Source organism: Pristiophorus japonicus, chromosome 14 (assembly GCF_044704955.1).
Source record: "Pristiophorus japonicus isolate sPriJap1 chromosome 14, sPriJap1.hap1, whole genome shotgun sequence".
Classification (NCBI taxonomy): domain Eukaryota; kingdom Metazoa; phylum Chordata; class Chondrichthyes; family Pristiophoridae; genus Pristiophorus; species Pristiophorus japonicus.
In genome coordinates, this window is record NC_091990.1 from 7590089 (window position 1) to 7605881 (window position 15793).

At 44.7% G+C, this 15793-nt stretch overlaps 1 protein-coding gene across 1 annotated transcript in view; it reads right to left on the bottom strand.

The window, feature by feature from the left end:
- The window catches only part of dnajc8 (DnaJ (Hsp40) homolog, subfamily C, member 8), a 46950-nt gene that overhangs the window by 977 nt on the left and 30180 nt on the right, over nt 1-15793 (bottom strand). Inside the window, exons 6-8 of the mRNA XM_070898407.1 lie at nt 12781-12852; nt 3954-4045; nt 2902-2977 (exon numbers count right to left, since the gene is read on the bottom strand). Coding sequence (XP_070754508.1) covers nt 2902-2977; nt 3954-4045; nt 12781-12852 — 240 coding nt within the window. The remainder of the gene's footprint in view (nt 1-2901; nt 2978-3953; nt 4046-12780; nt 12853-15793) is intronic.

A 15793-nucleotide genomic window follows, 5' to 3' on the forward strand; every position in this document is an offset into this window, starting at 1 on the left:
ACACCCATCTTACTGGCCGCGATATTAACACCTCCCCCCACCCCACCCCAACGGCAGGTGAACAATGCGGAATATGTTCCCAAACCGCCGCGACGCCATTTTATGGCGCCAATTATCAAAGTGTCTCGCCATGCTGAAGCGGACCGATTAAGTAACATTTGAATTGGGTTCCCAGTGTCATTGGGAGTCAGGTTTAAAGCGTGCCGTGATGGGGGGGGGGTCCGGGAAACTCAGCGGTGAAACGGAGGCAGGAGGTGCCGGCTTCACCGGGGAAGCAGCTGTTTCTGCACGGTGTGTGGGGGCCAGGAGGGGCAGGAAGGCTGCCCCCAGCCCCTCAAAGAAGCCTTCAGTCTCTCTCACTCTCTCTCTGCCTCCACCCCAGGATGGGCCCTGGCTTCAGCCTCCTGTCCCTGGCGTTCCCTCTCTCCCTCCCGCCGGCCAGGCTGTCCATTTGGCCGGCTGCCGGGCAGAGCTACAAGATGTGAATGAGGCTCTGCCATTAAGGGGAAGAGACACCATTGCTGGAGATGCTCCGGCTAGGATGGATGGATAAGAATGGAACCAAGCAGGTCTTGACTAGGTGAACCATCAGGGGAAGTGATCAATATAAAGTTGCTTGCACTATCAGGGTATTCCTCGCCACTCTAAGCAATGCATTAGTCTCTAGGCAGCACACTCAGTCAGTCAGTCCACTGTGTCCCTCTGGCACCTAGGAGCCAAACAAACTAATGGGATGAACGCTTCATTTCACTGTCCACTGCAAACATCCGATTTGAAACCTTGCCGTAGTTTCAATCAATTCCTACGGAGGACCCTCACAGCACAAACATTTCCATAAAATGTCACAGAACTGCAGATTTACTCAGAGACCACAATGATGATTATTACAAGATATGAAAAATTCACACTGATGCAGTCGGAGACTTCGAAGTCTTAAGACTTCGAGCACATTACTACAGTCGAGTAGAGGGAGCTTGGTCACAAACCATGTTGTAACTGATTTTTTATAACAAAGAGGCATCTGACAATCAGAGCCAGTGGGGTACTGGCGGGTTTGGTGCGATAAAAGGACCAGGAGACACAGGCTCACTTCATGCCCGTCTCAGGAGATTCCAAGCTGACTCCTGCGCAGAACAGTCTGTGTCACCAGTACACGGGTACAAACACTGCCTCAACACAGTGCTGCTGCACCCTCCCTCTGCCATCTTGCCAGTGAGTAATCCCATCAATAAGCAAGGAATGATATATTGTAGTACTTGTATAACTATATGTATTGGCAAGTACTGAGCAATCTGCAGGAAGCCTTGCATACTCTTTCTGTATTACAGCATAATCTTAAAAAGCACAATATTTTATACAATTCAATGATATTGTTGCTGTGAAAAATGTAATGAGTTTTTCAAGTCACGCAGTGTGATATGTTTTTTTTTAAATTAGGATCAGGAGTAGGCCATTTGGCCCCTCGAGCCTGCTCCGCCATTCGATAAGATCATGGCTGATCTGAACTTGGCCTCAACTTCATTTTCCTGCCCGCTCCCCATAACCCTCGACTCCCTTATTAAAAAATCTGTCTATCTCCACCTTAAATATATTCAATGACCCAGCCTCCTCAGCTCTCTGGGGCAGAGAATTCCAAAGATTCTCGACCCTCAGAAAAGAAATCCCTCCTCATCTCCATCTTAAATGGGCGACCCCTTATTCTGAAACTATGGCCCCTTGTGTACAAGATACAATTTATTACTAAAAAAATAATGGGCCCGATTTTGCTCGGACTTGCACTTGCCCAGAGACACGATGGGCTTTTGCACAGCAAGTTCCCGTCAGCCAACCATCCAAAAAGTGCAGCGCCCTCTACAGGGCATCTGGGACCCGTGTGAACACGGCAAGCAATGGTGTATCCCTTTAACCAATCAGATCGAAGAATCATTGCTGAGCAGCGCAGAGTCTGAACCAGGAAGTTAGAATATTGAATTCAATGTCAAATCCAGTACAGAAGGCAAAATAAAAAGGGGTAAAGAAAGATTGGATCAAGCGAGAGAGATAAAGGAGATCGAAAGAAAAAGAAAAATATTTCTTCCTTTTAAATAAGACAAAAATAATTAAATGCTGAAGGAGAACCCACGCTTGTAAAAGTTGATTTCCAGTGCCAGAGAGGTTGTTTAGCAGTAATTAAGACATACCATGTCATTAAAATAGGTGCAGTAGGCCATTCGGCCCTTCGGTTAAAAGGGTATATACACTGAATGGACAAGCCCTAACGTTTTCGGCGAGTTTAGTCCGAATCTATGCAGTCAGCACAGCAACTTTATGCCGTTCAATGTATTTGAATGATGAGTTAGACGGAGAGATGCCATTTCTGGGAAGCTTTTGGAGGAGCAGGGCATCCCGGACAGCAGCTTCCGGATATCCACGGTTAACACGTGCGGCGCCGGAAGTTGCTATTCGATTTCCGCGTAAATAACGGTGAACGCAGTTAGCCTCACTGTCATTCTCACAGCAAATTCCAGCCCAATAAAATGTGCGCGTGTGTCCAGCTATGCTCAGCGTGTAATAACTGTGCCACTTTTTTTAAACTCTCATATATGAGGAAATATTGCACACAGATGTGGAGCTTATATTCTATAGTGCTTTTTAATTAGAATCCACAGCTTTGTAATTTAGTATCTAATATTCTATCGAAAACGGATCATTTTTATGAGTGCTTCAAGACATGCTATCAAATTGACTATTCGACATCACTCACTGGACATCTCGATGTCAAGGTAGTTAATAAAATAAATTGGCTTTTGAGAAGGAAAGAGTTTTCAATAAGACCGCAAAACCAGAACTACCACTCGCTGTTACACAAATCTTTCAAAACATGACAAGAATTGGGAATTGGCAAATTGGACTTCTACAAACCTCAAAATTTTTCTGCCACTCTTTATCGCGTTTTGCTTTTTCTTCCTGTTCAATCTCTTCTTCCCTTTGTCGTTTCCTGGATTTGGAAGGAGGTACAGTATCATTCAGCTGAGAGATTTTTTCCAAATATCCTGTGTGTTTGCTGAGACAGTGGATATATCCAAATCCCAGCAAAGTAAGGCGCTTTTCATACTCGCACATCCTGCGATGCCCCCTTGCTTCGTTCCCTGGGACTGGGGAGCTGGTCTTTCGTCTGGAGACCCCATAGAACCAGCTCCCCCTTTATCCAACCATTACTGTCTGCTGGTTAATAAACATGGGCGACAACAGTGCCAGAACTGGTTTTGATCTTGCCCCACTGCGCCACCCACACCCCATCCCCCAGTTTTTGTACTAAATACAATTGAATTAAGAAGTATTTAGAACACAAAACTTGTATTTATATCGCGCCTTTATCTTAGTGCAACATCCCAAGGCACTTTCACTGGAGCATTATCAGACAAAATTTAAGACAAAGCAACATAACGAGATATTAGGACAGGTGACCAAAAGCCTGGTTTTAAGGAAGGTTTTAAGGAGTGCCTTAAAGGAAGAGAGTGAGGTAGAGGTTTAGGGAGGGGATTCCAGAATTCGGGCCTGAACAGCTGAAGGCATGGCCGCTAATGGTGAAGCAATGGAAATTGAGGCCGGAAGAGACCGGAATTGGAGCAGCACAGATATCTCGGGGGGTTGTGGGACTGGAGGAGATTAGAGATAGGGAGGGGCGAGGGCCATGGAGGGATTTGAAAACAAGGATGAGAATTTTTCAATCGAGGCGTTGCCATATCAGGAGGCAACGTAGGTCAGCGAGCACTTAGGTGACGGGTGAGAGGATTTTGTGCAAAATTTTGAAATAGCGGATAATTTAAATTAAATAACTCTGAATTAAGAGGAGGTTATATATTTTGCGGCTTCTTTGCCATATCAGCAATCAACTTGCTAGTTATAACGACCATTTTTAGGGGAACAAAAGCAGAATGTTTCGTTCAATAGGTTTTAAGATAATTGCATACCTCTCATGCATATCCTTGGCTTCGCGTTCCTTCCTTTTAATCTCGAGTTCAGCAAACAGCTTCATTGTTTGTTTGTGCACCGACTGTTTGAACTAGTAAGATTTGAAAAGAAAAGATTGATTTGGACAACTCAAGACACAATGGCAGCACTACCTCGAGCAGGCTAGTCTATAACATATTTTGCAATAATGACACAAATAGCAATATTCTCCAACTGACTGAGAATTCGATCTGTTCACAAAAGGAGTCGTTCAGCTAGAAACAAAGGATATTGCAAAGCACTGCATTTCTTTCAAAGATGCATCAAAATATTGCTTAAGCTGACAGCGCCAATATCTGCAGGTGCAAGACTCCTCCAATCCCAAGGATTTCTCTAAACATGGGTTTCAAAGCAAGTTCCTCCGACATTATGGAATCGCTGAAGGGTGCATGGGGTCATCAGAATTCTACCTGCCTGTCATGGAATTTCTACCATTTGTATTTGTCTGACTTTCTCTTGCAGAACACCAACAGACATCTTCTGCAGTTGATACTGTTTCTTCGAAGTTAGGAGAAGCAATTTCCTGGAGTAATATTTTCAGGGGCCTCAATACGAATGCACAAAGGTTTATAAACCATCAATGTCTGACATTGTTCACGTTTATTCCTATTTGAAAAAATTTTGTTACAGTCTTTCCAGATAACACAGCAGTTATTCCTACTCTACAACCACTATACACTGTAACGTCTTGTTCTGGTACAACCCCAAAAATATTAAACCACCCAGTTTACACAGCAGTGGGCAGAAGTCTGCAGTGTAATGCAAGTTTCTTCTGGCTCCAGGTAACAAAGCTGAGAGTTTGAACTTGCATACGAAGTCGAAATTCCAGTGCAGTACTGAGGGAGTGCTGCATTGTCAGCGGTGCTGTCTGCCCTTCAGAGGAGCCATGAAACTAAGATGGTGTCTACCTATTCCAGTGGTTCAAAACGATATGAAGAACAGGTCACTGCCTCTGTACTGGGCGGTATCACACCTTCACCCTAAATGTGGGATGTTGCTGCCACAATGTTGTGGGTACAGTTTCCTATATAATGACAGTGACTGTACGTCAAAAGCAATTCAACGTTGAATGACCGAGAGCAGGATTCAAGCTTGGACTAATAAGTGGCAAGAAACATTCGCGCCACAGAAATGCCAGGCAATGACCATCTCCAACAAGAGAAAGTCTAACCACCGCCCCTTGACATTCAACAGCATTGCCATCGCCAAATCCCCCACCATCAACATCCTGGGGTCACCATTGATCAGAAACTTAACTGGACCAGCCACATAAGAGCAGATTAAAGGCTGGGTATTCTATGTTGAGTGTCTCACCTCCCGACCCCAAACCTTCTTCACCATTTACAAGGCACAAGTCAGGAGTGTGATGGAATACTCTCCACTTGCCTGGATGAGTGCAGCTCCAGCAACACAAGCAGCTCGACACCATCCAGGACAAAGCAGCCCATTTAACTGGCACCTCATCCACCACCTTCAACACTCACTCCCTCCACCACCGGCGCACCGTGGCTGCAGTGTGTACCATCTACAAAATGCACTGCAGCAACTCGCCAAGGCTTCTTCGACTGCACCTCCCAAACCTGCGACCTCTACCACCTAGAAGGACAAGGGCAGCAGGCACATGGGAACACCACCACCTCCAAGTTCTCTTCCAAGTCACACACCATCCTGACTTGAAAATATATCGCCGTTCCTTCATCGTCGCTGGGTCAAAATCCTGGAACTCCCTCCCTAACAGCACTGTGGGAGCACCTTCACCACACGGACTGCAGCGGTTCAAGGCGGCTCACCACCACCTTCTCGAGGGCAATTAGGGATGGGCAATAAATGCCGGCGTTGCCAGTGACGCCCACATGCCGGCAATGAATAAAAATGGAGCTGCCATCGCAAGTCTCCTGAGCCACTATTCCCGAAGCATAGTTCCTTCTCCTATATTCACATTGTCAGAAGCGTGACCTCCCTTTCCATGAACAAAATTGCCACGAGCAGGAGTTGATGGCTAAAAAGAGGCTAAAGTACATATTGGTCTCCTAGAGGGTGAGACTGGAGAATTAATAATGGGGAACAGGGAAATGGCAGAGACTTTGAACAAATATTTTGTATCAGTCTTCTCAGTCGAAGATACTAAAAACATCCCAATAGGGGATAATCAAGGGGCTATAGGGAGGGAGGAATTCAGGTAGTTTCGGTAAAATGGGACTAAATGCGGACAAGTCCCCTGGACCTGATGGCTTACATCCTAGGGTCCTAAAAGAAGTGGCTGCAGAGATAGTGGATGCATTGATTGTAATCTACCAAAATTCCCTGGATTCTGGGGAGGTTCCAACGGATTGGAAAACCGCAAGTGTAACGCCCCTATTTAAAAAAGAGGGAGACAGAAAGCAGGACACTATAGACTGGTTACCCTTACATCTGTTGCTGGGAAAATGTTGGAGTCCATTATTAAAGAAGCAGTAGCAGGACATTTGGAAAAGTATAATTCAATCAAGCAAAGTCAGCATGGTTTTATGAATGTGAAAGCATGTTTGACAAACTTGCTGGAGTTCTTTGATGATTAATGAGCAGGGAGGATAAGCGGGATGTGGTGTATTTGGATTTCCAGAAGGCATTCGATAAGGTGCCACATAAAAGGTTACTGCACAAGATAAAAGTTCATGGGGTTGGGGTAATATATTAGCATGGATAGAGGATTGGTTAACTAACAGAAAACAGAGAGTCGGGATAAATGGGTCATTTTCCGGATGGCAAACAGTAAATAGTGGGGTGCTGCAGGGATCCGTGCTGGGCCTCAACTATTTACAATCTTTAAATGGATGAAGGGACCGAGTGCAATGTAGCCAAGTTTGCGAAGATACAAAGATGGGTAGAAAAGCAAATTGTGAGGACACAAAAAATCTGCAAAGGGGTATAGACGGGCTAAGTGTGTGGGCAAAAATTTGCCAGATGGAATATAATGTTGGAAAATGCGAGGTTATCCACTTTGGCAGAAAAAATAGAAAAGCAAATTATAATTTAAATGGGAGAAAAATTGCAAAATGCTTCAGTACAGAGGGATCTGGGGGTCCTTGTGCATGAAACACAAAAGGTTAGTATGCAGGTACAGCAAGTAATCAGGAAGGCAAATGGAATGTTGGCCTTTATTGCAAGGGGGAAAGAGAGTATAAAATCAGAGACGTATTGCTACAACTGTACAGGGTATTGGTGAGGCCACTCTTGGAGTACTGCGTGCAGTTTAGGTCTCCGTATTTAAGGAAGGATATACTTGCGTTGGAGGCTGTACAGAGAAGGTTCACTAGGTTGATTCCGGGGATGAGGGGGTTGACTTATGAAGATAGGTTGAGTAGGATGGGCCTATACTCATTGGAGTTCAGAAGAATGAGAGGTGATCTTATCGAAACATATAAGATAATGAGAGGGCTCAACAAGTTGGATGCAGAGAGGATACTTCCACTCATAGTGGGAACTAAAACTAAGGGACATAGTCTCAGAATAAGGGGCTGTCCTTTGAAAACTGAGATGAGGAAGAATTTCTTCGCTGAGGGTTGTAAATCTATGGAATTCCCTGCCCCAGAGAGCTGTGGAGGCTGTGTCATTGAATATATTTAAGGCGGTGTTTAATACATATTTGAGCGATAAGGGAATAGAGGGTTGTGGGGAGCGGGCAGGGAAGTGGAACTGAGTCCATGATTAGATCAGCCATGATCTTATTAAATGGTAGCGCAGGCTCAAGAGGTCAAATGGCCAACTCCTACTCCTATTTCTTGTGATGTTGATTGGGCATGATTTATTCTACGTGAATATTTTCAAGTCTATTAACACAAGCAGGAGTTTTTAATCACTTCTTATAGATACAGAGGTCACCCTATTCAACTTGAAGTTTGAATTTAGACTGAAGGATGTTACGGATGGGAACCAGTTCTTATGTGATTTTAAAACTTGAGAGAGAACCCCTCCCCTGAAACCTTTGGGACAGACCCCCAAAAATCCCTGCAAATACTGATATTCTCAATGACCACCCCTTCCCCCCTCCAACTTAACCACCAAATATCTAAAGTTATTAGAACACAAGAGAAATAAGATGTTAGTAAAGCAAAGTGTAGAATGCAGAATTCTCAAGGCACAGCACGTGCTCGACACACGTACGGATAGCTCAAGACAGCCACACCCCTGTTTGGAAACTTGTGTTTTATAGATGCACAATAGACATACCAAGATAATTTGGAAGCTGCCCATTTTTGAACGGGATGTGCCCGATTGAAGGAGGAGGAAGTTGAAAAAGCAGATTGGAGACCAGTCAGCATGCATAGACAAACCGCCCCGAAACACGACCCCCCCCCCACAAAGGACACAACCTGCCCGTATATGAAATTCCCCCCACCCCCAGTTGAGCTTAAATTAAATGTACAGAGCTCTCACTGCTCCAAATAAAATGACATTTGGCAACAGGTGATTGTGCTCACACAAAAATTTGCCTTGCCGATTTGATGACCATATTTACGAGCTGTAATGCTACATGCAGGCAGCAGTGATGTAAGATTTGCTAAAATGTGGGGAAAATCCGTCCTTTCAGGGTAATAAATTGGTGCAGTGTACTTGGGGATCAAAGGGCAGTGAGCAGACCGGCAGAAATGTGCATGGGGCATTGCTGCGATCAATTTCCACAAATGATCAAGTGCTCGCAAATAAAACAAGAGTACATGTCCCATTGATTTCAGAATCTTGTTGGTACTTCCATTCCTGCCTGGTTTGGTTGCAATGCATTTTCCACCTCTGCAGGGGCAGGAGAGACAAGATATAATTTCCCTCTGCTGGCACAGTAATCAATTTTTAATTTATCAATGTGCAAATCACTTCTATTTGGTGACCATATTTAGTTAGACGGCTGCTGTGTGGGGCAGTTTATTACATATTTGTGTCTCCCCACCAACGGGCCCCCCACCCCCCCATCCCCACCACGTGGGACATCCTGAGGTTGTGAAAGGCGCTATATAAATGCAAGTCATTCTTTTTAAACAGATATTAAGGCAGGCAGCAACAAATGCTGTATAAATCAAATGCAGAATTAAAAAGCAGTGCCAGGTGGAGGAGAACTTGGAAACAATACACTCCGGTGCAATCACCCAGCAAGCTGCAACACTGCGGATATATTTTACGATCGACTACTTATTGACTGAAGTGCTGGCTTTACCATTGGGAAGTAGACGACCAGTGAACTGTATAAAAAGTTTATACAGATTAATAACCTAACTTCTATCCAGTTTCATATGTTGATACTTTTGATGGCACAGTGCCGTAACTGGTGGTATCACAGAATAGACATGAATCTGCTTTCTGCAGGGCAGGGCTGGGCTGGGCTGTCTATGGGGGAAGTTTCCTGAAGCAAGGGTGAAGGGGAAGTCAACAAGGGCCAAATTTTCTATATTTCTGGAGACTTGGTTTACAGAAACGACAGAAGTTTGTAACTCTCACTTCCCCAATCACCCTGTTGAAAGAACAGGGAACAAAAACAAAGCTTAAAATACAAGGCCAAAAGGGAAAATCCTCTTCAAAACACTACTCCTGTTCCCACGTCCACCCACTATTGAGCGCACCGGCCAATATATTCCTCAGCAACATTGGTGGAGCCTCTGTGAAGACATTAATATCCAAACAAAACACTTTTGGTTTGTCATAATGCTCACTCAACTGAGGGAAGTTGTTTCAAGGAACTTTACTCAAAAGATTTAACAAAACAAATATTGGCTGGTTTTGAGCCGTGCACCAGGAGAGGTAAGGGGGCAAGCTTCACGTGTTCCAACACGACTAAATGCCGTCAACAAGGCCATCAAACGCCAGCACAATAATGCCATATGATGGCCATGCTTCCTGAAGGTTACAGCAGAAAGGGAGAAGTGCACCATGCCTGCTATTTTACGTTGGAAATTACAACTTAGTATTTCTACAACCTCTGGATTAGCACTTTATTCATACAGGGAATCAGATTACTGAAAGGGCATATCTACAGAACACAATGAGTACATTACTACACCACAGGTGTAATTTTCAAAAGGCCTGTTGTGAGGAAGACAGAATCAAAAGGCAGCACACAGGCACCTGAGAGCAGAAAACAAGGGCACGGCAGAAATGAAGCAAACTGATCCAGATGTGGAATGTTTCAGTGGGGGCCTTTCTAAAGCCTGCTGTAACATTTATAAGCAGGACTTGGAGTGCAGCAAAAACAGCAGGAAATGAGACATTTCCCATCAGACCCAATGCTAAATATTCATTTAATGCCCCGTGTTAATAGAATAGAATTACAGATTCGAAGGCTTTGACCTTTATAAAATAATATTCAAGCAGAATACATCAGTGGAATACGAAGATTATGCCATGCACCTTTTCCAAGTATCACAAGTTAAAATATATTCTCATATTCCACTGCTCATCACCAATATACAGAAATATACAGAGGTCACAAAGCCGAGACAGGATTCGTCGAATATATTTAAGGCGGAGATAGACAGATTTCTGAACAATAAGGGAGTCAAGGGTTATGGGGAGCGGGCAGGGAAGTGGAGTTGAGGCCAAGATCAGATCAGCCGTGATCTTATTGAATGGCGGAGCAGGCTCGAGGGGCCGAATGGCCAACTCCTGCACCCATTTCTTATATTCTTATGCAGGCCATTCGGCCCAACTGGGCCGTGTTGGTGTTCGTCCTCCATGCAAGCGTATAGTCCCAACCACATTTACCCATCTGGTCCCAGATCCCTTTATCCACCTTTACAATCTAATCTTGATTGTTGGCATTGTTTCTGTCTCGACCACTAACCCGAGAAGTGAATTCCACAGCCTCACAACGTTCTGTGCAAGAAGCTTTCATTCGCTTTCGGTTCCAAATCTCTTCCATCTTGTACCTACGGCTCTTCATTCTAGACCCTCCAACAACTGGTAGCAATCTGCGGCGATCGATCCTATCCCATCCTTTCATCATTTCAAACACAATGGGCTGGATTTTCCGGTCCTTTGCGCTCCGAGTTTCGCCCTGGAGCGGCGTGGAATGGAACGGTGAGGTCTCCTGCATCCGATCGCGATCCTTGGCTCGGATTTTACGGCGGCACTGCCGGGGAAGAGCCGCACCGGGTGTGCAACGCGACACCGACCGACTTTTGCCTCGAACCCAACCCGTCCGCCTGGAATCGCGCCTCGCAATGACTGTGGCGGTGATGAAGATAAAGTGCTGTAACGGTAAGTGCGAGTGTTTATTCTTTTCAATTGTTTAGCGATCTGTGTTGTGGTGGCGTGGGCAATGTTGTGGGAACGTTTGAGTGCTTTTTTTTTTAAAAAGATCCCCCCACCAGCCTCTCGGAGCACACATGGCCCGGCACTTTAATCAGCAAGTTTCCCATTTTTGCACCACAACAGTTGTACCAATGCCTACCTTCCCCGGCACAGGGCCCAGATGCCCAAACTTCCTGACTAAAGCGCAACCTACTCCTGGCTGGTAACTTTCCCACCCCGCCTCAGTTTTCACCCCAGAAAAGCCTAAAATCCAGCCCGAAGTCTCATAATCTGAACTGTTCCAATGAATAAAGACCCAATTTTCAAGTCTTTAATAATCTGTATTTCCTCATGGATTGTACCCTCTTCAAGACTTCGTATCCTTCCCGTAGTGTGAAGCCCAATACCCCAATACTGGACACAGTAGTCTAACCGAGCTCTTATTTAGTTTATATAGGCTCATCGTTGACTCGTTTTTTATATTCTATACCTGTAATGATAAAAACCGAGAATTCCATCTCCTTTTTTAAAAAAAAGAAAAACAGCCTCGTCGCGCTGGAGGTGCTGCCTTAAACAACCCCACGCGTTAAGGGAGCTTAAAAACCAATTTGAATATACAGAGGAGAAATGACTGCTCGTGCCTCCGCTGACCTGCAGACATATATCAGCACATGGGCAGTCATTCCCGAGAGAGGGCAAAATGTTGCTTACACAAAGACCTGCAGCACCACAGCTATTTTGGTAAACGGTCGGCTAATACAACATGGGGTCAGCCCCGATTCCCCACACAATGGGGTCCGGATCTCTGGGGGCCGGACGAAAGGGGCCTCCTGTCCACCCCTACCTACTCTTGTGCACCCTCCAATGGCTGCTTGAGGCATTACAAGTTGAGATTTTGCAGCAGGTGACTTTGGATAAATAGGAAAGCAATTTGCTTTTCCCTTTTGAATTAAACTCCTTTATTTATTTTCTTAATAAACTTGTATAGAATAATTTCGGTATGAAATGCTTGAACTTACTTTATACTATTTAAATACATTCTTTTTAATAAAGATGTAGAAAGGCTTTTCAAAATGTTATCCATGATATATTTTACAAAGTTTCATAACACTGTTTGGCAGAGTCATATTTCATCAAACATAATAAAGTTCTAAAATTCATTTCAGAGAAGAAAGTACCCAACAAACAAACCATTTCACAAAAAATACATGTTTGGCCTTTCCACGTGTGGGAATACAGAAAGGACTGCAGATAACATTTGCGCTACCATTAACTGTCATCCTCAATGATAAATTGTTAGAAATAAATGCTTGCTACAGTGTGCTGTTCACTCTGGCCCGCTCTCAGAAAGCCCATTATAGTGCAGCTACTGCAGTGCGAGCCACTGAGTGCTCAATCTTTTTTAGTGCCTAATTTTATTCTTTAAACACGACCACGGCGTAAATTATTTTCCCCAGTTGAAATGCAAGACACGCACTCTGAGAGTCTCATTTCTGAAAATGTTATCAGCCAGTGTAACACATCTCTTACCATTTCGGGATCATCTTCTTCCACAAAGCCTTGCTTTCCATCTTTCTTCAATGCCTTCCTTTTTTCTTTCATCTAAAAAAGAAAACCACATATTTTAAAGGAATCACTTCAAAAAAATATTTTTTCGGAATACACTGTTGGAAGATTTGTGAAGTACATATTTTACATTCCCCAAAGAGGTCAGTGGTAAATCCAAAGCACAAGTTTCTGCACCGTGGCTGCAGTGTGTACCATCCACAAGATTCGCTGCAGTAACTCGCCAAGGCTTCTTCGGCAGCACCTCCCAAACCCGCGACCTCTACCACCTCGAAGGACAAGGGCAGCAGGCGCATGGGAACACCACCACCTCCACGTTCCCCTCCCAGTCACACACCATCCCGACTTGGAAATATATCGGCCGTTCCTTCATCGTCACTGGGTCACAATCCTAGAACTCCCTCCCCAACATCACTGTGGGAGCACCTTCACCACACGGACTGCAGCGGTTCAAGAAGGCGGCTCACCACCACCTTCTCAAGGGGCAATTAGGGATAGGCAATAAATGCCGGCCTTGCCAGCGACGCCCACATCCCAGGAACAAATTAAAAAAATGTCTGCTACAACAAATCAGGAGTGACCCAGCTTCAACACTTTGCCTGCAATGAGTTAGCAGAATACGGGTGCTACCAGTGACTTCAGCATTGTCAGTCGAGGTAGGGGGAAGGGTAAAAAAGGCAGCCAGGATTAATTTTACCAAATACTATTAGTGACAGCTGCTGAAGTGTTCATTGTAGACAGAAAGAAAGACTCGCATTTCTATAGCACCTTTCACGACCTTGGGACGTTTCCAATCGCTTTACACCCACTGAAGTACTTTTTGAAGTGTAGTCACTGTTGTAATATAGGAAATGCACCAGCCAATCTTCAATTTGCACACAGCAAGCACCCACAAACAGCAATGAGATAATGACCAGATAATCTGTTTGTGATGTTAATTGAGGGATAAATATTGGCCCCAGGACACCAGGGATAACTTCCCTGCTCCTCTTCGAAATAGTGCCGTGGGATCTTTTATATCCACCTGAGAGAGAAGACAGGGCCTCGGTTTAGCATCTCACCCGAAAGGCGGCACCTCCGACAGTGCAGCGCTCCCTCAGTACTGCCCCTCCGACAGTGCAGCTCCCTCAGCACTGCACTGTCAGCCTAGATTTTTGTGCTCAAGTCTCTGGAGTGGGACTACCCACTGAGCCACAGCTGACATTGGGCAATGTATACAATGCTTACTGTGTTGGAATAGCAGGTGGGCAGCAAGGTTGCACTCGATCATCAGCCAAACCTGCTAGAGGTACCCGTGCAGGGATTAGGACAGTATTACGTTTGGCTGTGATTGCCTTCCAGTTAAATAGCCCAGCAGAAACAACCCATGTGTATGCACTTATTCAGTACATTTAAACATAGCAAAATGTCCCACAGTGTTTCACTAAAATCGGTGGGGTGGGGGGGGGGGGGGGGGGAAAGAGAGAGACAGAAGAGCAAATGGATAGACATGATGAAAACGGATTGAAGGCCGGCTTGGAAAAGTAGGTTTTATGATTTTAAATGATAGGAAGAGTGATAGCCTGACAGAGGGGCTCAGAAAGAAAGAGCTAAACGTGCAGGGGGGCTGTAACGGCTGAAGAAGTGCTGGGGGGGGGGGGGGGGGGGGGGAGGAAGAGAGAATACAAGGAATGCACAATAGGTCAGCCAGAACACTAGAGGGAGTGGGTTGGAAGAGGTTACAAAGACAGAGCGAGTGAGGACAAGAATTCTGAAGTCACCACACCAGTGGATAGAGGTTGCCAACTGATATCAGCAAGGGCAGTAGTAACAGGTGAGCAGATGAGTGGGGAATATGATGCACGTCATTGAGCTTTGGAGTTTAAAGAATTAAAATGGCCATAGGAACAAAGTACTACACGACTGTTCCCCATGGAACCATCCCCCCCATCGAACCATCCCCCCCATCACAAGACAACTTCCAGAAGAGGGCAGATAAGCAGAAGAGGGATGAAATTACAAAATGTCTGCAGAAACGTTGACATCCATTTCTGCCATTGTAATCACAGAGTCCTGTCAAGAATTCTCTGGGTGTAGGTTATACAGGCGCAGCAAAACAAAAAAGCATGCAGAGAGCAGTGATACTTCAACAGTAAAGTGGAAAGTTATGAAGTTGTATAACTAGTGGTATATAGTGGGGTGGATATGTAACCCTCTTTTTTTGAGACTGTGGATTGTTTGAGAAGTAATGTCAGTGTGTATATTTGCTCTCGTGTCTTGGTTTGGTTGCTTTATAATGATTGTGAAACTGAGTCATATGGCAAGAAAACATTTGGTATGAAACAGACACAAAACTTATCTTAGATAAGGCAAAGTTAAATGCAGATATTTACGTTGGTGTTACTCTGCAGGTTAAAGCAAACGTTAACTTGATAAACTAAGGAGACTCAATGCACACTTGTGCGGCAGATTGAAAGGCAAGCCTTTGCTGGTACTTGGAGCACCAAACAGAAGGGAATTGACTCCGAGTTTCAGCAAGGTCTGACATTTAAATGTGCCAAAAATGTGGGATATGAATTTCAGTTCGCGGTTGGGTCGTTAGATGGGACATCTACATCACAGTAAGTAAAAATAGAACCATACATCCTGCTCTGCAGTCGAAGGTCCAATGATCAACAGCTTTAACACAGAGCAGTGTAGAGAATGTAGGGAAGCCTCCCCATGGCTCAGGGTGGGACTGAAGGTTAAGTCAGAAAACAGATAAAACACTTGGCTGTTGGGAGTAAAGGAAAATTCCACAGGCCTATGAACTCCACTTGGCTTCCAAATTTGTTTTCCAATGTTCTAACACATGTCTGAATTCACGAGCAAAAGAAAATTGAATTGGTTCAAGATCGACAATTGAGAAGCCATAAAATAATCCTCTGACGTTACTGACAGCCCAGAGAGCAGCAATGTAACTGAAGTATCACCAGTTAATATTGCCACTCTGACTGTG